General features: G+C 55.9%; 2 protein-coding genes across 2 annotated transcripts; one reads left to right on the top strand and one right to left on the bottom strand.

Moving 5' to 3' along the window:
- Positions 1–10,122: 10,122 nt before the first annotated feature.
- FAM217B (family with sequence similarity 217 member B) lies at positions 10,123–11,313 on the bottom strand. The gene has a single exon (XM_090286622.1). The coding sequence runs from the start codon at positions 11,307–11,309 to the stop codon at positions 10,137–10,139; it is 1,173 nt and encodes a 390-aa protein (XP_090142748.1). The 5' UTR covers positions 11,310–11,313; the 3' UTR covers positions 10,123–10,136.
- Positions 11,314–15,047: 3,734 nt separating this feature from the next.
- Positions 15,048–16,882, top strand: PPP1R3D (protein phosphatase 1 regulatory subunit 3D). Its single transcript, XM_090285341.1, has one exon. It carries the CDS (start codon positions 15,508–15,510, stop codon positions 16,402–16,404), a length of 897 nt encoding a protein of 298 aa, XP_090141467.1. The 5' UTR covers positions 15,048–15,507; the 3' UTR covers positions 16,405–16,882.
- The last annotated feature ends 6,353 nt before the right edge of the window (positions 16,883–23,235 follow it).

Here is a 23,235-nt window from a genome sequence, read left to right as displayed (position 1 = left end):
GTGACAAGTCCCCCTGGGCTGCGGTCTCACCCGGAGCCGGGCACCGTCCTTCCCAGCAGGACCGTCTCCCTGGTCACTCTGTGGTCAGTCTGTCCCAGACGCTCTCCTTTCAGCCCTTCCTCCCTCCCCCGGCCTGTCCTGGGTGTATCAGGGCGGGGCTGCTGGAGTCTTAAGCTTGGCGACCTTGGAATGACTAGCCCAGTTCCTAGGAAGGGAGTGGAGGGGGTGAACCCCACACCCCACACACCACTCATGCACATAGATCTGGGGCGTGGGTGGGGCTGCTGACCGCGGGGATTAGGGCTGGCTGGGTGGCGCTGACCCAGCGTCTATGGGAAAGTGGGGCTTTTGTTTCTTTGTTTGCGTTAAGTTTTCAAGTCGAATGCCTGGCAGTTGAGCTCTTTCTGTAGCAGGATATTTTAGGACTATTTCCTATAACCCCTCTCCTTTGTAACAAAAGAAGTGGGAAAGAGCACCAAGAAAAATAACTATTGAGAAGAAGATGGAAGGGAGGAAGGAAGGGAGGGGAAAGAATTACCTTTTCTTTTCCAAAGGAAGGAAGGAAGGAAGGAAGGAAGGAAGGAAGGAAGGAAGGAAGGAAGGAAGGAAGGGAGGGAGGAAGGAAGGGAGGAATGATCACCTTCTCTTTTCCAAAGCACTAGTGATCTTCATCCTAACCATGTCTCGGGGCTCTGGGCTTTACAGACATTTTCTACCAGAATTTCTTTTAAGTTTAGATGGATTTGCCTTTTGGAGTTTGGGATTAAAGAAGGAGGGGAGAGATGGGAAAGAGACTCCCGAGGGAGGGTCTCTGCACCAAGTAGGGGTCTAGCATCTGCACTAGAATCCTGGAGGAGGACAACTGGGGAATTCTCTGACATGAGTACTTAATATAGCAGTGACCAAGTTTAAAGCAAGATCTGAGATCCATTCAGTGATTACCTTAAGATAAGACTGTGTTATCAGATTTCCTTGTTTAAAATAGTAAACAGTTCTGGCCCTGCCCTGGTATCTCAGTTGGTTAGAACGTCATCCTGATACACCAAGGTTGAGGTTTGACCCCCGGTCAGGGCACACACAAGAATCAATCAATGCATCAATAAGTAGAACAACAAATTGATGTTTCTCTCTCCCTCTCTCTCTCAAATCAATAAATAAAACGAATGAAAATAGTCGGCAGTTCTTTAGCAGTTGAAAAAGGAGGTAAACTTTCTTACTGAACACCCTTAGCTCTATGAGATGCTGCCAAACATTGTAATTTGAATAGTTTATTATCTTAGTCCAGGTTAATGGCTTATTATTGAAGAGAGTAACCAATGCAAGTTTAAGCTCCGTAAATATTTCCTGTGCATAAAGAGAAGCGGAATAAAAATTACTGAACTTACGACTTATTTTTAAAGTGGATATTTTTATTGCATGGTAGTCTATTGGAAAACTTGATTCAGTTAGAACCACTCAGAATTTATAGACCAGGTAAGCCAAGCCATGCTGCGTGTTTGTGAGGGGAATAAAGACGCAGGTCGAACATCCCTCCTGCGAGAATGATGATGAGGATGGTGATATTGAGCAAGAGAGACTGTGTGTTGACTTGCAGGGACCTCCGGGCGGGGGAGGGGAGCGGCCAATGCCGGCGAAGGGTTCCACTTTGACATTCGCTCTAAGTGCAGAGAAATTGGCATATTCAAAACAAGCAGATTCTCAACATCCTCAGACGTTTACAAAGAGCCGAGCGCGCAGCCCGTTTCCCTTCTCGGTGGGGCTGCGACTCCCTCCGCTGGCGACCCTGCCCCGTCTCCGGCGACGCTGAGGACGGGCAGGTCCCCCGCCTGGGGGCCCCGCCCCTAGAGGCGCAGGGGCGCGCTGCGGCCACGAGGTGGCAGCACCCGGCTCAGCGCCCGCTGATCAATGAAGCCCCGGACGGCTTTCGAGATCAAAGCTGCCCCAGGATTGGAAGGGGGCGCGTCCGCGCTGCAGGGCGGACTCCGCGCATCGACCGCAAGGTCTCCGTGGCTTTCTCACAACGACGAACGGGTCGGGGTAAGAAAGGAGGGATTTTGTCCTGAGCTACGTCGACCAAGGCTCTGGCCAGCGGCAGGCGCTCCTTGCGCGGCTTCTCCGGGGCGGGGGCGGAGGGAAGGGGGAGTGTGTTCCATGGGAGGCTTCGACTTGCCCAGGAATAGGGGAGCGGGGCCCCTACTTACCGGAGAACGAAGACCCTTCTGAAAAGAAACACCAGGCACCTCAGGACTCCCCAGAATATGGCGCAGCAGATCCTGTCGCCCCAAACCTGCATCGGAGCCAGCGTCCAGCCTTCCTGCGCGCCCCTACCCTTGCCCCCAGCCCGGGGGCGGAGGGGCGGCAAGGACTGCGGTCCCACCCGCCGTGCTGGGGCGGGACAGGCGCCCCCTTTGCACATGGGGAGCCCAGTGGCCTGGGTTTCCCGTGACTGGCACGGGGCCCCCATGGAACGCGGGGTGAATCCCTGGTGGTGAGGAGGGAGGAGGGCGCATTCACGACTGAGACGCCCGGCCCCCTCGTGCGTAGACCAGCCAGCTAACCAGGCCTGCGCTCTGCTGAGAAGGAGGGGTCGGTAGGGCGGATGGCAGGGCTTCCAGCAAGGTGACAGGGAGGCGCCCGGCGGGTCCGGCACTGGGCCTGGCTCGGAGACACCGTTTGTCATGGCAGGGAGGTGGGGGGAGGGCGCACGCGGGGCGCCTGGCACATGCAGACGTGTGGACTCCTGTTTCCCCAGGTGAGCCGGGAAGCCTGGCCACGGGCCTGTGGGAGGGGAGCACGCCGGCGGGTTCCTTTACTTTGTTCCCTTGTCCTGGCCCCTGAGGAGCAGAGCCAGTATAGGGGGGCCTGCAGGGCACCAAGGGGCAAAGCATAACCACACTGCTCCCCGTCGGGATGGGGTGCAGCGGGGAGCAGGTGGGACCCTCCCACGCTGACCTGGAGGACAGCGCCCCTGGGGGGGACCGGGAGGTTTGATTGACATCAGGGTGACCGCAGTAGTTCAAACTGGGCTGGTTTCCCCAACGGGAGGAAGGTCCTGGGAGTCCCCCGATAGGCTGCTGGGGAGAGCATCCTGGAAGGTCAAGTTAGGGAAATTCAAAGGCTCGTGGCCACAACCCCAGGTGGGGACCTGTCCCTGGACACCTACTCAAATGTATTTTCCAGTCAAATGACTCCGAAGTCAAGGTCCCATTTGTTCACAGTCCCAAAAGTTTAATTTCACAGAAGAACCTAAGGTGTCAAGAATGAAGCAAACAGAGGGAACCCCGGGAAAGGGCCGTGCGCCGGGTGTTGGGGAGGTGGGTGCCATAGCACAGCCCTGCCAGGGGAGGGGTCGCCTTTCAACACAACATATTAAAAAAACGGCCCGGAGGCCCGCAGAGTGATGGGAGGCAGGCGGACAGACAGATGGCCGGACAGACAGCCGGGCAAGGCCCAGACCGTGAGCGGGTGGGTATCCACGGTGCAGTTCTTTCAACTTCTCTCTGTGTGGGAAAATTTTGATATTAAATGTTGGTGGTTTAAAAAATGGGAAAAGTGAATCTGACTCCAGGTGAAAAATGCAAGTTGTTACTACGTGCAGTTATTACCCCGATACCTAACACACGTGTGTATGAGCTGCAGGTGATTAGACCTCACGTGACAATCAGGGAATTCACTGGTGTCTCCAGGTTTATTTTCCGTGGCTGAGACATGTCTGTCTCATTCTGGTGCCTTAGTATTTCATGGTGTGATCACAGGGTGTGGTTCCTTACACGTCAGTATTTTGAGTCAGCCGCCACGAGCCGGCCAGAAGCTGCCCTGGAAGAGATTTTAACCTCTTGCCCCTGTTAACTCAGCTAATAGTTATAAATGTGCTGCTGGGCAGTGGGGGCGGGGGGGGTGCTGCCTAATATAACAGATTGGGGTGTTTTTCACTTTTGGCAAGTACGGTCTAAGGCTAATAATACTGGTGGTAGAATTACCAACTTCATTCTTCAGCCATTCACGCACCTAAATGTTCTTGCGCTTTTTTAGGGAAAGAGACAGAAGATAAGGAGAAAGAGAGACTTGACACTACTTGTGTTTATCTTTCCACATCAGCCTATTGCAGTAAAAACATAGGCTTTTTTTTGGTGATCAGAACATCTTCAATTCAGCTTGGCAGGTCACATTTGACTGCGAGGCCTGCATGAAGGGAAAAAGATGAAGCCAGCCGTGCTAGAGTCAACTGCAAACAGGGGCCTGTGTGGCTGAAGCATGAGGAACAGGCTTTACGTCACTGGAACCAGCCCGGGGACTTAAACTCTTGAACTTCCCAGCTGTGCGTCGGTGCCTAGAGATACAGAAAGCCCTACAGAGAACCCTCTGAAGGTCTTAGGAAGGACTGTTCATGTGTTCCGACCCCTGACGTCCAGGCCACCGCCTGCCTGGAGTCTGAAACAGGACGGCGTGAGTGTAAGAGAAACGTGACCGTGAGAAGCCCCCGCTCAGCAGCCCTCACCTGCGGCACAGGTGATCCGGGGCCAGGGGTCACTGGTGCTAGTGACCGGTCCTCGGGGCCCAGAGCCAGCCAGACGCTGTCAGGCCCGGGAGAAAACAGACAAAGATCAGCACAAGTCTCGGAGGAGGAGACCGGGCCAGCGGGTGACTGTCACAGCGGTCACTTCAAACCTGCAGACGCTGAAGTGCCAGGAAAGCAGCGTTCTCAACGCGGAACCAGCCAGGACCCCGTTCAAAGGCAGACTTTGATTCCGCGGGGGAGTAAACGTTCCCCTCAGCCCTTGCGGGGAGGAAAGGTGACTTTCCCGCCGCCCTCGGGGTTCTCGGCTGAGAGCCCCTCCCTGTGGCGGATGAAAGACAGAGGACAGGAGGAAAGCAGCCAGCAGGTCTCTAACACACATACCTCTTGTCTGCACGGGAGAGACCCCGGGCAACTGAGGAGCCCAGCAACAGCCCAAGCGTCCCCTCAAGTGCCCTCCCCAGCAGGGACGGAAGGAGGCGCTGGGAGACTGGGAGGGGTGGCCAGGAAGAGCCCAGTGCCCGGAGGCAGGGTCCTTAGGCAGAGCTGAGCCCTCGCCTGCGGGTCCCAGTGCCTGCGGGTCACAGTGCCCGGGGCTTCTCCCCTTCCTGGTGCGGGGTGACACCCTTCCAGACGGAGGCTTTCCGCAGAGCCAGACACGCCTCCCATGAGAGGCTGCCTCGACTCTGCTTTCAGAGCTTCTGCTGTGGTTCCTGTTCCCTAAAAAGAGCCAGCCTACGGTAACCCTTATGCCCAAGGGGCCTGCTGGGGGGTGGCAACCGCTGCTCCCCTTCACCTGTAGGGCTCTTTTGGACCCTGAGAACTGGAGTCATAAGACCGATCGGCAGGGGAAAAGCACACCAGCTTGCTGAATACAGTCTCCCACGCCACGGGAGCCCTCCTGAGGAACCGAGACCCCGAGAAACGGTGACAGCGCCTCGCTTTTGTGAACGGCTGGAACGGAGCGGCGATGGCGGAAAGCGAACGAGGGGGCGGCGAGGCGAGAGAAAGAGGAATTCTTGTAACAACTAAAATCTGTGTGGACTCCTCTGGGCCTCGGCGTCTCAGCCCCGGCGACAGGGATGTTACTTTCTCTCCGGCACAGGGACACCTTTCATGGAGGGTTCTCCTCTGCTAGCCTAGAAGGAGTGCTGCCAAATTCATTCATCATTGAATAAAGCCAAGAAGGCCTCTAAAATGTGCTCCCCTGAATTTTGTTTAACGCCCCCTGAAATTACGAGCTGCCACTATGTGGTGGGCTTGGGAGAACGCATGTCACTGTGGGAAGCAGCCTAAGTAGAGGAGCCAAGGGTCTCCCATGACATCTGGGACAGTGGCCGCTCAACACTGCCTTCTCCGGACCCCGGGGGAGAGGGTCACAGAAAGAGCCCGCGCAGTGACTCATGGCACGTCACTTCAGCTGTCTGACTTCCCATCCTGCTCCTCTAAAAGGAGGAAGAGAACGTATAGCCCACCGCAGTGTCGTGGGTGTCGCTCCCTCTTTAGGAAGGAGCTGGGACAGAATTTCCTCCTCGGCCCCTCTTTGATATAACTGGGGAAAAAGACCCCAAAAGAAAACTGCATTAAAAGCAAAGCAAAACCAGAGAAGTCCAGACCGTATCTTTCTACCACGTAACTGGTCTCAAGGAAGGAAAACTGCAGATCCACCAAGACTTCCACGTGTCTGCTTTATTGTATACAAAGCTGAGCATACAATAATTGTCCTCACAGCAAATAATAAACATGCTGCGTATTTTCAGGCTGTTTTGAAGGGTGCTCCGCACATGTACAGGAGTAAGTAATAAATACTGCCTCTCTGGTACCTTGGAATATACTTCCCCCGAGTTTCACGTTTTCTTGGAACTGATCAAATAAGCAAGCAAAAAGGAAAGCTACAGAAGGCAATATTTACATTGTGGAAGGGAGGAATTTTCACTTCTTTTTGGAAACTAACCTCACAGGCCTGAGGATCCCTACAAACCATCTTCCTTTTATTTTTTTTTAAGATTTTATTTCCTTTTTAGAGAGAGGAGGGGAGGGAGAAAGAGAAGGAGAGAAACATCACTGTGTGGTGGCCTCTCACACCTCCCCAACTGGTAGGGACCAGGCCCACAACCCAGGCAGGTGCCCTGACTGGGAATCGAACCGGCAACTCTTTGGTTCACAGGCCAGCACTGAATCCGCTGAGCCACACCAGCCAGGGTTACCATCGTCCTTTGAGCAGTTAGCTTTCATAAGACCAGCAACAGCCGCTGCCCCTCTTTCTGTCTCAGGCCCCCAATGTCACTCCAGGCAGGTTAGTTCTAAATCTTCAGCCAGTTTCATCAGTAAAGTTTTGAGAAACAGTCTAACCCTCAACAAGTGTAGATAATACTGATATGTATTTGTAGATCATGTTGGTACATTCTCAAAACTTTTCTCACTGACTTTAAGCCTGAAGCCATTCCTCTTACATTCTCTAAAACTTTTTTAAAGATCCTATTTATTTTTAGAGAGAGAGGAAGAGAGGGATGGAGAGAGGGAGAGAAACATCCATGTGTGGTTGCCTCTCACACGCCCCCAACTGGGGACCTGGCCTGCAACCCAGGATGTGTCCTGACTGGGAATCGAACCAGTAACCCTTTGGTTCTCAGGCTGGTGCTCAATCCACTGAGCCACACCAGCCAGGGCTGGTTATTATTTTTTACACTTTGAGTTGTTTTAATTGGCTTAAATGCAACTTGTATGTAAACAACTCACCAGAAAGGAGAGGCACTTCCTAGAAACACAATGACTTCTGTCACCAGACTGGCAAGAGACCCATGGCTTAGACCTGAACTGAATGGGTGCCTGACCCAACTTGCCAATGCCGGCTACCTGAGCACAGCCGGCTGTCCATCTACGGCATTTAGGGCACTGAGCTGGGTCGGACGGATGCACCAGAAGTCATAACGTCAAGACGGCGCTTCTGCTGTGCGCTGGGCCTGCACTAGTCAGCGGAGGCTCTGACCCCACCACCATGGCGTTGGTAAAATAAACCATCGACCTGAGGAAACACACAGGCAAGCAAGTCGCTTTTCCAGGCTTTTTGAACTGCCTTGCCACGTGACATTATGACTGTTCCCCAAATTAAGCAACAGCCTTCAATTCAAGAGCAAGGAACAAATGTGACATTCAAGGTGTTACCTCCGAATTTCTTAGGCATCGTGGCCTTCAGCTCAGACACACATGAGGACTGCAAAGTCAACCACGTGGGCCTCACCCTGCAGGGTCCGTAAGATCACCCACATGGGTGGGCTACTGAGACAGGTAGCCACTCAGTGTGAACCCATCCATATTAATATCAGGAGTACAGGTGTATGTGAAGGGCTTGCAGAGATTTATTAGTCCGGACACCCCTAAAGAGCTGAGTCAAAATCTGGCAGGGAAAGAATCATGAGTGAGCTGCCAGCAGATATGAAGGACTAACCCACCTGTGCTCCTAAGGAACAGCGGCCCCAGCCACATGCGGTGCCACCCAGGATGCACAGAGAGGGACACACGAATAGCTCTGTGTTTTTAAAACACAGTTCACACACTGAAAACAACAGGATACTACCCTGAGGCCCATGGAAGAAATGCCCCAGAGGTGCCCAGTGTTTGTCTGGATGGAAAGGCATAAGACCTCAGGTAAGAGCGTGCTTTCTCCAGCCAGGTGGGGAGGGAGGCGTGGGATATGAGTCAGTATCCGGACATCCCTGAAAGTGAAGTCTGGGAGGAAAAAGACTGCCATACAAATTTTATACATTGTTTGGTATGATGGCTAATCAGATTTTAAAACAGGCTCTTACATTTAACATTGGCCCATTATTCTAATCACTTGTGTCTTGTCTTTGGGCCATTACTTACAAAGGGCCCAGACGAGGCTGACTGCCGAGTGACAAGTCTGCAAGCCGTGATATATGTCCGGATGAGAAGCGCCATGCTTTCCATGTGCCCCAAAAATGAAAAAAAGAGAAACACATATGTAGAAAATAAAAAATAGAATCATCATTTAAATGGACACAATCAGCTCCTGTCATGAAAACACACTGTTGTTGTTGTTGGCAGCCGTCCGTCTCGAGAGACGATGGTGTAGCTTCTTAAGAGTCTATCTGCACCGCCGAGAATGGCTGTGCAGTCCGACTCGGGAGTGACACGGTATCTGTCTCCTCCCGTGTTGAATCGACATCTTGCGATGAAGCTACAGAGCCTAGGCAGGGTGATATGGAGGGTCTGCTGTTGCCCATGCAGCAGACCCCCCCTCTCTTCGCAGCTGAAGGGTCCAAGGGAAAGACGGAGTCAATACAGCTTGGGTTCAGGTGCGCCGCAGGAGTTGCCGGTGTTGACTACAACGTCAAACCGCCTTAGGGACTCTGGCTCCGGATTTTCTGTCGGGGTTTACTCCCTTAGCCTTTCCCCTGAAGAGGTATGCCGCAAGGCAGCGGAGGTTTTTTGGAGTCAGAGTTTTCCTTCTCTGATGAAAACACACTGTACAGCGAGAAGTAGTCCAAAGTCTTAGAGCTATTCCAAGAATGTCAGCAGAACATCAGGGCACAACCCCAGGGCCATTTACATGTCACTTAACTGCAGTGACGGGAAAGGACTTCCGGAGAGCCAGGAAGTCACAGGGCCAGCCGAGGCTGCTAAGAAGACAGGCAGGGACTTCATGCGTTTCCACTGCCCAGTCTGCCCCCAGCAAGGTTCTGAAATCCCGCTCAACAAACTCAAAAGACCCTTGTTTTGACTACAGACGGCAGGCGGGGTGCAGGTCCCAAACCTGTAACATAATAACTACTCCATTCAGAGTGGTTCCATGTGTTTCTGTCCCATAGGCTACTGGTTTACAAACTCTTCACAGGGGCTTTCCCACGATCTTCTGCAGAAGGGCTGCCCCCCCCTCCCCCGGAGAGCAAGGTCACCGCACCCCGCGGGCCTCCCGACCTGACAGGCCGCGCACTTTCATCCTGGGCATGGAGGACGCAGAGGGCCACCAGCTCTAACTCAATAGGCCCTCTTCTTGTGGAATCAGCCCACGTCGTGGAAAGTAGGAAAACACCGGATTCTGTGGTCTCTGCACAGCAGGTGGCCTCGTGATAAAGGCCTTTGCTGAAATGCATGCTCCCTAACTCGAAGGGCAGCAGAGCTTCTAGGACTGAACGGGACAGAGGGGCTTCTGCTCCAAGGCCTCCTGATGGGGGACAAAGAGGCCCGGCCACTCCAGACGCTTAGTACCCCCCGCAGTTAGAACGGTTTCCTGCGCGCACTGGCAGGGGACTGGGACGTAGCGCAAGGCCCCCAACGCTGCCCTCCGCGCGCCTGCTGGTTCGGCGGAGTTGGCTCTTCCCCTGGGGAGTCACCGCTTGGTTCCCTCACATGGCGCAGACCCTGGTTAATTTCTATCTAAAGGGCTGTGAACGGGGAAAGAGGCTTCCTCCAGGACCCCTGCTTTTTAAAATAATCCCGGTGGGGTGGGGTGGACTAAAGAACCAGTCAACTCCTTCCCCGGCAGGCATCGTAAAATTTCTTACAATTCACAATCTTGCTGCGTTTGGAGGCGCCCTAATAATGAGGCACCTAATAATGAGGCACCTAATAATGAGGCAGCCCCCCGTTTTGGGTGTCATTTGAATTTATGTGTGTTTTGCTTTCCTCCGTTTGTTTTAAGTTTTTTCTCGCTGGAGAGGGAGGCGTGACCACAGTTGTTCGCAGTCCCCTTTTTCTTGAGGTGTGCGTGTGCTTGCGTTTTGGGGGCCTTGTGGGGGTCGGCGGGGTCTGGCGGCCTTGCGGCCTGTGCGGGGATACGGATGTTCCCGCTGCTCTCCATGGCGGGGCTGCGGTCGCCGCCGGCCGGGTGCCAACGCGGCAGCCCGGGGCTCTTGCTGGGCTTCTTCTTCTTCTCCTCGGCCCTCACATCGAGGGTTTGCTTCTGGGAACACAGCCGGCTACTGCTCAGCACCTCCAGGGGCTTAGCGGGCGTCTCCAGGGAGTAATAGGCCGTGTGGCCCTCCGCGCGGCGAGAGCCCTTCTTGCGCAAGGGGCCTGACTTGGGAGCCCCGTCCTGCGGGGGCCTGGCCCTGGCCCCAGCCCCGACCCCGGCCCCAGCCGGGAGCTTGCCTCTCCCGGGGCTTTTCAGGGGCCCCGCGGCACCCAGCTTGGCGGGCGGCCGGGCTTTGCCGCCCTTGGCTCTCTCGCCCTGGACAGTCTGGATCTGCAGCCACTCGAGCTGGAGGAGCCGGTCCACGTACCTGCCGAGCAGCCCGCTGGCGCGCGGCACGGCCCCGGGCCTGTGCTCTGTGTTCGCGAGCACCGCCATGTCCCGCAGGTCCCAGGAGTCACACGGCGGCGGGAGGAAGTCAGGGTAACCGTACTCGGGCCCCGCGGGGCCGCGACCTGCGTGCAGGTCCAGATCGAAGCACACCGGGTCGATCTCCTCCGCTCGGAGCCGCAGGTCCGGAGGCGCGCGCGGAGACGGAGCAACGGGGACCCGCTCGGAGTCGGAGAGGTCACTGGCACTGTCGTCGTCTGCGTCTCCTCTCAGGGGTCCCATCGACCGGACGTCGGAAAACAGCGTGTTCTCCGAGGCCCGCAGACCCCGGGGCCCCAGCGGTCTCCTTTGGGCTTTGCCTTCCGGAGAAAAGCTGCCGCCAAACTCCTCCCTGGTCGGCTGGGAGACACCCTCAAGCCTGCTCCTGGGCCCCCCGGGAGGAACGCGGGGGCCTCGGGGCTCACTCGGCCTTTTTCCAGAAGAGCTCTTCGCACGGGGCACTGTGGTCCAAGACGGGCCAGCATCCATGCCGCTGCGAGGAGAAAAACTGCGACCCTTAGTACCTGCGACCGAAGCCGGCCTGCCCGCCATTAAGCAGGAACACGTCCCTCCAGTCAACCCAAGGTTGGAAAGGGAAGGCCTGGCAGCTCCTCCCTGAGCCCGCGGTTCTTACAAGGTCCGGGCCATTTCCGCCCAGCACGCCAGAGACGAAGCACCGCGCACCACCGCAACTAGCCCCGGCGCCCGGGGAGCAGGCGTGGGTTCTATGTTACATCAAAGGTCAGGACGGAAGGAAGACGGGGACACGTCTTCCCGTGCTCCTGTTACCGTCCGGGGCCACTGTGTGCACCCGGAGCAACACTGGTTTGGGAAGACTCTGTCGGAGAGCTCCGTCTGCTCCGTTAACGCTGAGCGGTGTGTAATAACATTCACGAGTTAAGTCCACCGCCTGTGTTCACCGTCCTGTTTTAAATGCGGTGTGAACAAGAGGCAGAGGCAAGGTTTAGGGACTCGCTAATTGGCAGTGGCTCTGGGCCAGCTCAGGCCTCACATGAAAACGTGTAGCGTATGCAACCTGTACCTTCAACCAAAGGCTGGGTGGTGTTTTCAAGGAGGGGGCACTCAGGAGCACTGTCTTTAAAAGGACCGTCACATGGTGTCTTAGGGCCCAGCATGAATGACAGGGTTCGTGCTGGTCTGGGGGACGGCGGGAGGAGGGAAAGGCTGAATGCTGGGGGCTTTACTTCCGTGACCTGACCCCTTCTGGGGTAACTTATCCTGAGGCTGGATCTCATGTCCAAATTGAAAATACTTTCTTTTCGATGGACTGACCAAGGACATGGCATTTTACTGAGAATAATAATATTTCTCCGTACTGTAAGTGAGATGGAGCAAAAGAATGGGCGGCGAGCGTGCTTTTTGGAAACCTCAGAGGTTCCTTTGTCCACACTGAGAACATCTGAACATGTGTTGCCTCTTGACTCATAAATAGGGAGGGCACAGAATCGTTGCCTCCGGCATACCAGGCGCTCAGGAGATGCTGGAGACATGGGCAGGCAAACTGCCAGTACTGAGATCCCACAACTCGCATTGTTAATGCGTTTGGTTACCTCTGGCTTCCATGTGACTCTGCGGACCTTGTCCTCAGTTTCCTTTTTAGGGAAAAGGAAACTGACATGGAAAGATGATTGAGGAGCTTACCCAAAATGGCAGATTCTGCTCACAGCGCCAGAATCACCTCCTCTGGAACTTCTACCAACTACAAACCTTTGAAGCCACCCGCTCACTCATTTCTGTTAGATAAAAAGTACAAGCGTAGGTTTCTTACCCACAGACATGCCATTTCTTTCTCTAGCTACACACAGTCCATCTGGGGGACTGAGATCTCATGATTTTACAAGACAAAGCAGTTACAGGAAAACTGTTTACCCGCTTTTCTGATGAGATGCAATCACCCTACTCCCTCTCTTGAAAAACTCCCATGGCTGGTCGTCATCTAGGGTTGGATGGACTGTCTGAAAAACAGACATGCAGGAATAAATGCCATGAACATACACACAAGAAACAAACAAAAAGCAGAACAAATCTACGTAAGGTCCCCTGCAAAGGTTACATCACCTTCTCTGTAGTGCTTGAAATAGTCTTGCTCAATCCGTTGGAACGTGGTGGCAGCTGGGGAAGTGACTTCTTTATTCCTCTTCTATTTGGGACGGCCTCCTTACCACCGGAACTATAAGCAACAGAACTGTCGGTAAGGATTTTCCTCTTTTTTCAATTACAGCTGACACACTATTATATCAGTTTCAGGTGTACAACATAGCAAGTAGACATTCGTGTAACTTACCAAATGATCAAATGATCAGTACCGTGCCCGTCTGCCACGACACATGGTTATTTACGGTACTGTTGACCATTCGCTGTGCTGGACTTTACATCCCCGGGACTAAGTTTATAACTGGTAGTTGATATTTCTTAATCCCTTCCCCCTCTTTTACCCATCCCCCCTGCTCCCCACCCATCTGGCAACCACCAATTTGTTCTCTCTATCTAAGAGTTTGTTTCTAAAAATATGGAACACTTTGTTTCTAAAAATATGGAACGCCTCACAAATTCGGAATTTGCTGGCGGCCCTCGCCCAGGGCCCAGGCTAACCTTCTCTGCATGGGCCCAGCTCGGGGAGACAGGCTGCCGCAGAGGCCGCAGCCAGGGAGCATTGGCTGCATGTGGTCCTGGGGCCACAATTGGGCTGGTGGTCACCTGCTTGTTTTTAAATGTCCGCCTTATGTTTTACAGCTTTGTTTTTTCAGCTCCGTTTTTCACAGTGGATATTGGACACAAGATCACACCACTGTACATGCTGTGGATAGACTCACGCACACACTGTCTCCTGGGACATAACAGACCGAGGAAATCCGGGAGGCCAAGGACAGAAGTGCCTAGAAAAGGGCAGCGTGATGGCCACGCCCAGCTATCACGGAGCTTAAACTGTTGGGGAAGCTCCCTGTCAATTCTCACTATCACAGCAACCCACTCAAAGATTATCAATGTATGAGTACATATCATATCGTCTTATCTCTTCCCAAAATTCTGTTGACTCAGGCCACACAGTGCCGCCGCCGCCTTATTTTGAGTGGCCTAGAAGTGCTGGGACGTGAAAGTGAATACTTTCCCTGGTGATAGTCCCGGCCTCTCTGCAGAATGAGAAAGAGGTGGGCTTATAGAAGATGTTCTCTTCCTGAAACTCCGCTGTATTACTCTCCACAATAAGCGCGCACGCCTCTGTCGTCCGTTTACATACGATGGTGATAAAAATCCCGTGTGGGCTCACAATTAACGAGTGGGGCCATAATCTGCAGGCTTGGCTGATTTTAGATACACTGCAGAATGTTCTTTACCAGCCCCCATTCATCAGCTCGGTTTTCTCTCAACTCGGGACAGTATAAAGGAACCCTCTAGAATTCCTGGCCCCAAACCGCTCCCTGAGCGTCTGCGTTTTCTGCACACAGCCACTGAGCTACGTGCCTGCCAGGCCCGGAGGATGCATAGAACACGCGTGGGTATGGCTCCCCTAATGGTTCAGACGAGACTCGGAAGGAAGCTAGAGATCTGGGGTTCTGGCTACAGAAACGTTTCCCAGGCGCCAAGGGCGGATTAAGAGCAGCCGCACAGTCCCTCACGGGGCATTAACTCTGTCCCCACACCTTCCTCTCTGGCTGGGCGCCTAGAGAGAGACGGAAGCAGGACCGCCCCTCCCCACCTCCCCACCCGCGGGAACGGGCTGCCGGTGCTGGCCGGCAAAGCATTGTGGGTGACGTGTGGACAGGACGCTTCCCTCCGCTGCGAGGCTCCCCGGGTCCCGCCGAGGGGTCAGGTGGCAGTGCATCTGTCCCAAGAGCTAGCCAGCCTAGAGGCTGAAAACGAGCCTGGGGACCAGGTCCTGGAAGGGCTAGTGTTCGCTCCTCCGCTCCCGCCCCGCCCCCCGGAACCCAGAAACCCGAGGACCCGCAGCGTGCATGTTTCTCGTCTTCCGCTTGTGCAGACACCCATCTACGATCTAGAGGCGCGCGGGCCAGGCAGCGCACACAGAAATTGATCAGACCTGTTTCTCGATCGCCGAGCACACGTGACGAGGCCGCCAGCCCTCCTTCCCGGCGCCGGGGCGGGAGGCGGTTCTGCGGAGAGCTGCTGCAGGGGCGCGGCCGGGGGCGGCGCGCAGCGGCGCGCGCTCGGCGGGGCTCCGGGGCTGCGCTCCGGCCGGCGGGAGCCCGCGCGCGGGCGGTGTCACGAGGGGCGGGGCGGAGGCTCGCCGGGAAGTTGCACACGAACAAGTTGCAGCCGTGTAAGTAACTTCTCGGACCGGGGCGGTGGGAGGGGCCGCCCACGAACGCAGCCTCCACATAAGAGCCTCTGAGGAGGCAAAAAGAGGTGTCACCCTGCGCTCTCTGGGTGGCCCGGGCCCCGTAACGCTTGCACTGGAGACAGCACTCATCTCTCGGGAAACAAGCTCTGTCGGCGCTGCAAGAAACGGAAGACCTGGCAGAGAGCTCGAGCGGCGAGGTGGCAGAGGAGGGGACAGCGCAGCAGGCCCCAGGGTTTCCTCCAGGCTGCAGTTCCGGCGTACACTTGGGGACTTTTGAGCACCAAGGACGCCGCCGAGGTAGAGAAGGCGGGGTCATAGGCCGCCCCTAGGATCTGTACCCCCACCGCCCGACGGGCAGGCTGGGCAATGTCAGACTCGGGCTCCGCGGTCCTGCCCCGCGCCCTGGGGTCTCGAAGGACCGCGCTGCGGAGCTTCAGCTGCCTCTCGGACCTGTACGGCAGCGCGGCCCCGGAACGACTGCCTTGCCGGCCCCCCGGGAGCCCAGGGCGCGCGCCGCCCCCACCGTCCGCACAGCCAGGCTGCGACCCTAGCCTGCGACCCATCATCCTGCGGCGGGCGCACTCGCTTCCCAGTTCGCCCGAGCGCCGCCGGAAGGCCCCGGGCGCCCCGGGCTCTGCGTGCCGTCCGGGCTGCAGCCGGCAGCATCGTGTGCGCTTCGCGGACGCACTGGGCCTGGAGCTGGTTCAAGTCAAGGTGTTCAATGCGGGCGACGACCCGTCGGTGCCACTGCACGTGCTGTCGCGACTCGCCATCAACTCAGATCTGTGCTGCAGCAGCCAGAACCTGGAGTTCACCCTGCAGTGCCTGGTGCCCGACTTCCTGCCGCCCGTCGAGGCCGCTGACTTCAGCGAGCGCCTCGAGCGGCAGCGGGTGTGTCTGGAGCGCGTCACCTGCTCGGACCTGGGCGTCAGCGGCACTGTGCGCGTGCGCAACGTGGCCTTCGAGAAGCAGGTGGCGGTCCGCTACACCTTTTCTGAGTGGCGCAGCGCACACGAGGTGGCGGCCAGGTGGCGCGGACCCGCGGGCTCCGAGGGCACCGAGGACGTCTTCGCCTTTGGCTTCCCCGTGCCGCCCTTCCTGCTGGCGCTGGGCTCCCGCGTGCACTTCGCGCTGCGCTACCGCGTGGCCGGCGCCGAATACTGGGACAACAACGACGGCCGCGACTACGGTCTCACTTGCCGCAACCACGAGCTGCACCTGCCCCGCGGGGAGTGCGAAGAGAGCTGGATCCACTTCATCTGAGCTGCAGGGCCAGGGACCTGGCACCTCGGCACTCGCCCCGGTGACTTCCTAGTGGGCGCTCCCCGAAGAGGCCGTTGCTCTTCGCCACACTCCACCCCCAAACCTAAGTCTGACCTCACGTTCCAATGCAAGGTCCTCTGGCAGTGGCCGTCCTGTTATCACTTGAAACGCCTGTGTCACTGGTGTAAAAATGTAGCCTCAGGTGGCCAGAAGGCCGAGTGTGTCACATGCTAGGGGACCCTGCTGGTGGTGGGTGGTGCGTGGGAATGATGGCCCTCTGGTCCGGGCTCTGGCTGGGTTTGGGGGAAAGGCCTGCACCCTCCCGCTAGCAAGGTCTGACGCTTTTCCATGTGTCGTGATTGGGACTCTTAAACATAGGTGTTATTTATTATCACTGTGACGCTGGGACTCTTGCCCTTTACGGATGCCTTCTCAGGAACATTCTGGATTTAACAGGCTAAAAAAAAAAAAAAAAAAAAAAAAAAGGTCTTGTGTACTTGTGCTCCTGTGTGACTCCCATCATGGTCCCTTGAGGCATTTCTGCATTTCTGCCCTGGGACAAGGGAAACTTGAGACCGGGTGTGCTGCCAATGTTCGTGGACGTCTGGCAGTGGGAAACTATTAATAGGCAAGAAATGTACGCTCACCGGTCATCACCCAACCATTCCTAGGAGTTCAGGCTGCCCCGGCTGGGCTGGGCGCCCCTACCTCGCAGCCGAGCTCGAGGAAAACGCTGAAAACTTTTCAACTAGCAAGACGGGCCCTTCTCCGTAGTGTCTCTTCTCACTTCATGTATTTCTCTGGTACATGCTTGGTAATGAGGTGTCTGCATGTTACCAGGCCATCCTCTTTAGGTTTGAAACTACCTAAACATGGTAAGAAACTCTGCCTTAAGTTATTAAAAGTTTCAGGTGACCCGATAGAATTTCAGGCACCAATGTCCTTTTCAAGTACCTTTTTATGATTATATTGACTCCTTATATCTCCTTATGTGTCAGAGGGTCCCAGCAGTCAAGTCATCGCTCAGAAGTCAAGATACCAAGTGGAATTAGGTGTTTTCAGCAACAGCCAGAGAGCACTAGAGGAAAGAGAATTCACAAACATTTACGTATACCTTTTAGTTGTTTTAAATTGTATTTATATATGCCCAGTTTTTTCAGCTACCTGCCGACTGTATTTGTGCCTTCAGATCAGAGAATTTCTAACATTGTCTGGATTGCTTTCCCTGTTTTAAAATGTTAAATGCTTTTCTTTTGTAAAAAAACATCTCCAGCCAAGGGGTCAAGGCCAGTGTCCTCTGCAGAGTGCCACGATGACTTGGACTCCCAGCACGGGGCTGGTGATTTCTTTTGGTGCTGAGTGGTGGTTTCTCTGACAGCAGGTGCTGGCCCTGAAGTATGAAAACCCAGCCACAGGAACACGGCCTCCAACTGGTGAAGTTCGATTCTGAGACAGTGAAAACCAGTGCAGTCCACTTTGTGACAGCGGTCACTGCCGAATTAACTCTCAAGTCTTAAATGCTTGTTGACATTTGTTAAATCAATGTGCAAAGGGCGACTTTCACCTTTGACCCATTTTTTTACAATGGCAACTTTTGTGTTTTTAAAATTCCAAGATGGAGGCTTTCTGATCTAGAGGGAGTACTTTCTGATTTAAGAACACTGAATTTTGATTTTAAAGCATTGTGATTAAATTGAACAACCCTTGGCTGTTAGCACTGGGCACTACATTGACATGCAAGAGAGAGAAGCCTGGTTGCATTTCCTGTTGTTTAACAAACCGTCCAATTAGGTCAGCAAGCCCCGTGAGAACCCAGGCTGCTATACCCTTGGCCCCAGCCCAGAGGCCAAGACAATTATCCAGAGTATTCACATGCAAAGGCCAGCGCTGCCAAACGTATTGTTGTATCAAGGCGTACAGAGAATCTTGCAGTCCATGTGAAAGTCACTTACTGACAAGGTTCTGGTCATGGAATAGAAAGTCAATATTGTAGCTTCAGTATTAAGAGAACCTCAACGTGCCTTTTAAAAACATTTTTTTTAATTTAAAAGCTTAAATATACTTGCCTTGTTGATAAAGTTCAGCTTAACAAGAACTTTCACACCCTGAAACACAGTTATATCGCTTAGATGTTATCACTTTGGAGTGGAGTGTGCAAATTGTTGGGTTGTCTCCCCAAACATATTTTAATGTCTGTCGTTTAAGATTTCACCCAGGCCTCAAATTAAATTACATATGCACAAATTGGTAGCTGGAATGTGTTTTTCATGTGTCCTCATTACATTTCAAGGTAAGTCTTATTCTTCCTAAAACAATAAAATTTAGTGCCTTGCTCCCCACCCCCCGCCCCCAGTTTCAGCAGCACAATGGTGCAGGTCTTTAAGAAAGTGAAATAGAGTCAATCGTTTGTGCCAAGTCACATGAAGAAAGATCTAGGGGCATGTAGGGGATAGTATTGTGGCTTTTCTACATTGCTTATTGAATCACATGGATGAAATAATTAATGTGTATCTGCCTCCCTTTGAAGTGACTTGAGTATAAAGCCTTGCACACACGGAAAGGAAACTAAGATTTATGTGTTCTCTCTTTTTTGCCTGCCACAGTGCCAGGTGCCATATTGGATTTCGTTTAATCCTGGGAATTGCACAACCTGGTAGATAGTACCCCCATTTTTTTAGCTGAAGAGAGTGTGGCTCACAGAGATTTAACTCATTCACCTAAAATCCCTCAGCTGGTAAACAGCAAGGTCAGCATACAAACCTACACCGGAGACCAGTCTCGATGATGGCTGATAACGTTTGCCAGCTAACACCGTAACCTAAAAATCTATTCTAAAACAATTCAAATAAGAATAAAGCGAGTGATTGGCTTTTTCTCTTATGATAGTTCACTGATGTTCAGTAAACAATTCCTATACTTTTTGAACACATGAAACAATAAAAGGACTAACTTCCCTGCTACGAAGTGGCAGGCAAGATGAGAAATCGCTATTTTTCATTTCTGAAGTATCTGCTGCATCTATTTATGAACTGCGTGTGTATTTTACACAACAAACATCTTGATTTATCATTTAAACTGATAGTTTAGATGGAAGCATCGTGAAAAGCCTGGGAGGTACCTGTGATTCTGCGCAGTAAGCACCACGCCTCCTTGGTCCCAGCGTAAGTTCCCCCGCGGGTACTGGGTTCTGGCTCAGGACCTGTTTCTAGGAAACCCAGGCAGCAAACCCGCCGGGCTCAACAGCTGGGGGCGTGGCAGCGCGGAGGGGCGGGGCCAGCCGGGCTCGGGGGCGTGGTCTGCGGAGGGGGCGTTGGTCGGACGGGGGTGTGTCTCAGTGCCGGGGGCGGGGCGCGGCAGTCGGGCGTCGTGCGCCGCGGGGACGTGCCCGGGCATGGCTCTGCTGCCCCCTGCTGGCCCGCAGCGTGCGACTCCGTAGAGGGAGAGCAGCCTTCGCATCCCCGCAGGTTCGGCTGGTGCCCCCGCGTCTCTGCCGCCCCTTTCAACCCTCCCAGGCGGTTGTGGGGAACAGGGGGGTCTCCTAGGGCCCGCCGCTCCTCTCTGGGGTCCTGCGGGCAGGCAGGCCAGGGCGCTCGGGCGCTTCCGAACCACGGCTGGAATAGACACTGGCGCCCCCTCTCGAGGCGCGTCCGGGAGGAGCCGGCCCTCGCGGCGAGGCCGGCGCCCGGGAAGGGTCAGGGGTCGGGGTCCGGCGCGCGGAAGCCCACTTCCTTGGGGCCGAGCCGCACTCACAGCGGCACCCCTGACTCCGGCCTCGTGCCGCCCGGCGCATGCCACGTGCACTAGGGGCGGGGCGGGGCCGCTCGGCGGCACCGATTGGACGCGCTGCTGGTCGCCCGTAGCGCCGATTGGCTGAGCGCTTCCCGCCTCCTGTCACCCGGTCCAACTCACGCAGCGGACGCTGAGGCGCTGAGACACGACGCCCGGGGGCCGTTGGCTTCGGGGCCTGACGCGGCTGCCTCACAGGAGGGGGCCGGGGGAGCCGGCCGCGCGGGCGGGGTTCCCCTGACGACGCGCGGAACGAGGGGTCCGGCGCTGAAGGAGGAGCCGTTGGGGAAACGGGGGCCGGCGCGGCGCCGGGACTGAGCGGTGGGCCGCGGCCTGGCGTCCGGAGGTCAGTGCGGGCCCGAGGTGGGCGGTCCTCGCGGCGCTGGCTCCCCCGGGGCCTTGGGCGAGAGACGCGCGGTTAGGGGCGACCGAGGACGCGAGCGCTCTCGTGTGCGGGCTGCGTGGCCGGGAACGGCCATGCCGGTTAAACAGGGCGCGCCGGCTCGGCAGGAGTGGTCGTTATGGTGTCGGGGGGTGGGGGGGGCGAGGCTCTGCGGGACCCGCTCCCCGTTACCCACAGCTTAGTTTTGGAAACTGGGACTGGGCTGGAGGCGGGGCGGGACTCGGCGCGGCCCCGGGGTGCCCGCGTGCGGGCCGCTACAGGGAGGACCAAGTGCCCATGCGTGTCCTCCGCCGCGGCCCCCCGCCCCCGTCCCGTGGCCCCGCCCCTGCTCCGTCGGGGCTCCGCCCCCTCCCGCGGCCCCGCCCCCTTGCCTCGGCCCCTCCCCCCTCCCGCGGCCCCGCCCCTGCCGCGCAGACTCAGGGCCTGAGCTTGTCTGCTTGGGCCCCGTTTCCGCTCTGCGCTGCCGCCCCCTGTACCCGAAAGGCGATAAGAATAAAACGGCCCGTGCGCTGACTTTGGGGGCGAGCATTACAAGCGCTCCCCTGGATAGACATGTTAACATTTCGAGCGCTACGGACAATGGCGTTTCCCGCCCCCCCGCCCCCTCGGTTAGCCTCTCGCGTTCGGAAATGGCAGCCGTCTGTGGGCGGCTCTGGGGGAACGTGCCGCCCTGTTCGCCGAGGGGTGGGGTGTGTTAAAGCGCGTGCCCCCGCACGCTCACGGCGCGGGCTCGGGGCCCTGCCGGGCTGACACGGAGCCGTACCCACTTCTTGAAGTCCCCCTCCGCTGCGGGCCTGGGTCGCTCTGTTGTTCCCGGGACTGCGACGTGGTGGGCGCGTCGTCAGGATGACGCAGGGACCTGCCCCCGCGATGGTGCGGAGAGCGGCGTGCGCCGCTTTGCCGCGGCGGTCGCCTGCCCTTTGGGGTGCAGGCGCTGGCGTGTTGGGCTCGGCCTTCGACGGCGGCGGGGGCGGCGGGGGCGGCGGGGGCGGCTGGGCAGGTTCACTGTCCGCCCTCGGGTGGTCGGCTCGTGCAGACGCCACGTAACGCTCCTTCTCGTGCGCCGACTCCTGCGTGACGGCGGCGCTGGGGACCACAGCGCGTGCGGGCCTGGTGCGCCCGCTTCCTCTCGACGTCAGCCCCCGACGCGCTCAGGCCGGCGGCGACAGCAGCCGGCGGGCGCTCGGAGGCTGGTGCAGTGACTGCGCGCCGCCGCGTGGGGCCCCGGAACCCTCGCTGGGGGCCGGCGTGCCCAGACGGGGTCCCCCACGGCTGCGCCGGAGTGGACGAGCACAGCCGGGTCCGGGTGGGGCAGCTGGGCGCCCCGAGGCCCGCCTGCGGACGCTGGCTCGGGCCGTTAGTTTCCCTCACGGGGAGCGAGGCGCGCGGTTTTCTGTCCCGAGTGGCGCAGAGGAATGTCTGCGCACGCGCGCCCCCCGAACACCTATGCATGTACACACACCTAGGATCGTAATCACAGATGATACTGTTCACTCTGTGTGTCACTTGGGAACATAGTTTTAATCACTTAAAGTTGGCTGCAAATATTTAAAATTCTGGGACATTTTACTTAACTGTTATGTTCACCAAACTGATTACCATATACCACATTTTATTCATTTTTCACCCCCCCACCCCCAATTCCCAAATCCTAGCTGGGTGCTTTTAAGTCATTGCCACTCAAAACAATGCTGCAAAACCACCTGCAGACTTGATTCCTTATGTCCATGGAGGAAGTGTTTCTTCGGGGATCAGAATTTCCCCGAAAGTTAATCTCTGCAAACGCACGAGGTCTTTTACTCATCCCCGGGGTGTGCCGGCCTTCCGTGCGCACCCTCACTCGGGCTTGCACCCCTCCGCCGGCGCGTCTGCAGGGCCCGGCCGCTGCCTCCTGTCTCCTGTCCCCCTCGGGGCGATGCGTTCATTGCCGCGCGGTGGGCTTTCGCGCTGACTCTGTCCCATCGCACAGCTTCTTCTAAAACTGTCCTAGAAGAGATTGTGTTACTTCTTTTCCCTTCGAGAGCTGACCTCCAAACTGCACTGCACATTTAGGGCACTTTTGCTAAGATGGGAGACGGCCTACCGCACCCCCGTTGCTTCCTGTTTCCGCCCCCCTTTCTGGGGGCCTGTGCCCGGCCGGCCCCTCCTCACGCCCGTCCTGCGCCGCCGCGTGTGCGCACAGCCCTCTTCGCCGGGGAGGCCCTCGCTCACCCTGCCCCCGGATGTTGCGTCTCAAGTCTGAGGGTCGTTTAGACGTTAATTCAAGATTGTTTTTCTCTTCTCCCCAAAGCTGGGACAAACACGGCAGGAACCTCAGACGAGGGAGACGTGGGTTTGTCTTCTCTCACTGGTTTTGTAGACTTTAAACAGGGCTCTTGGCATTTATTTAAGTAATTCATAGGAAGAGAAAGCTCGAATAAATGATCTCCAGGCTTTCCTCCAGAACCTTCTTTGGCCAGATTCAAATGAGTAATTTCATAAACATCAAGGAACTTGAAAAATCAGTATTTATTGCCTTTGGTATAAGCAGCAATGCTTATTTATGTGTACAGCATGAAGATTTTTAAACTGTAAATATGTATAAGAGACTGTAAGATGCAGAAAGTGTATGTTTTCTTTTATAGGTGTTTGTTTTGACCTGC

This window comes from Furipterus horrens, unplaced genomic scaffold (assembly GCF_987537825.1).
Source record: "Furipterus horrens unplaced genomic scaffold, mFurHor1.1.pri manual_scaffold_8, whole genome shotgun sequence".
Taxonomy (NCBI): Eukaryota; Metazoa; Chordata; class Mammalia; order Chiroptera; family Furipteridae; genus Furipterus; species Furipterus horrens.
This window is presented reverse-complemented; position numbering and strand designations above follow the sequence as displayed.

Coding starts and splice junctions, on each gene's coding strand:
- PPP1R3D (XM_090285341.1), top strand. CDS start 15,508: ATGTCAGACTCGGGCTCCGCGGTCCTGCCCCGCGCCCTGGGGTCTCGA.
- FAM217B (XM_090286622.1), bottom strand. CDS start 11,309: ATGGATGCTGGCCCGTCTTGGACCACAGTGCCCCGTGCGAAGAGCTCT.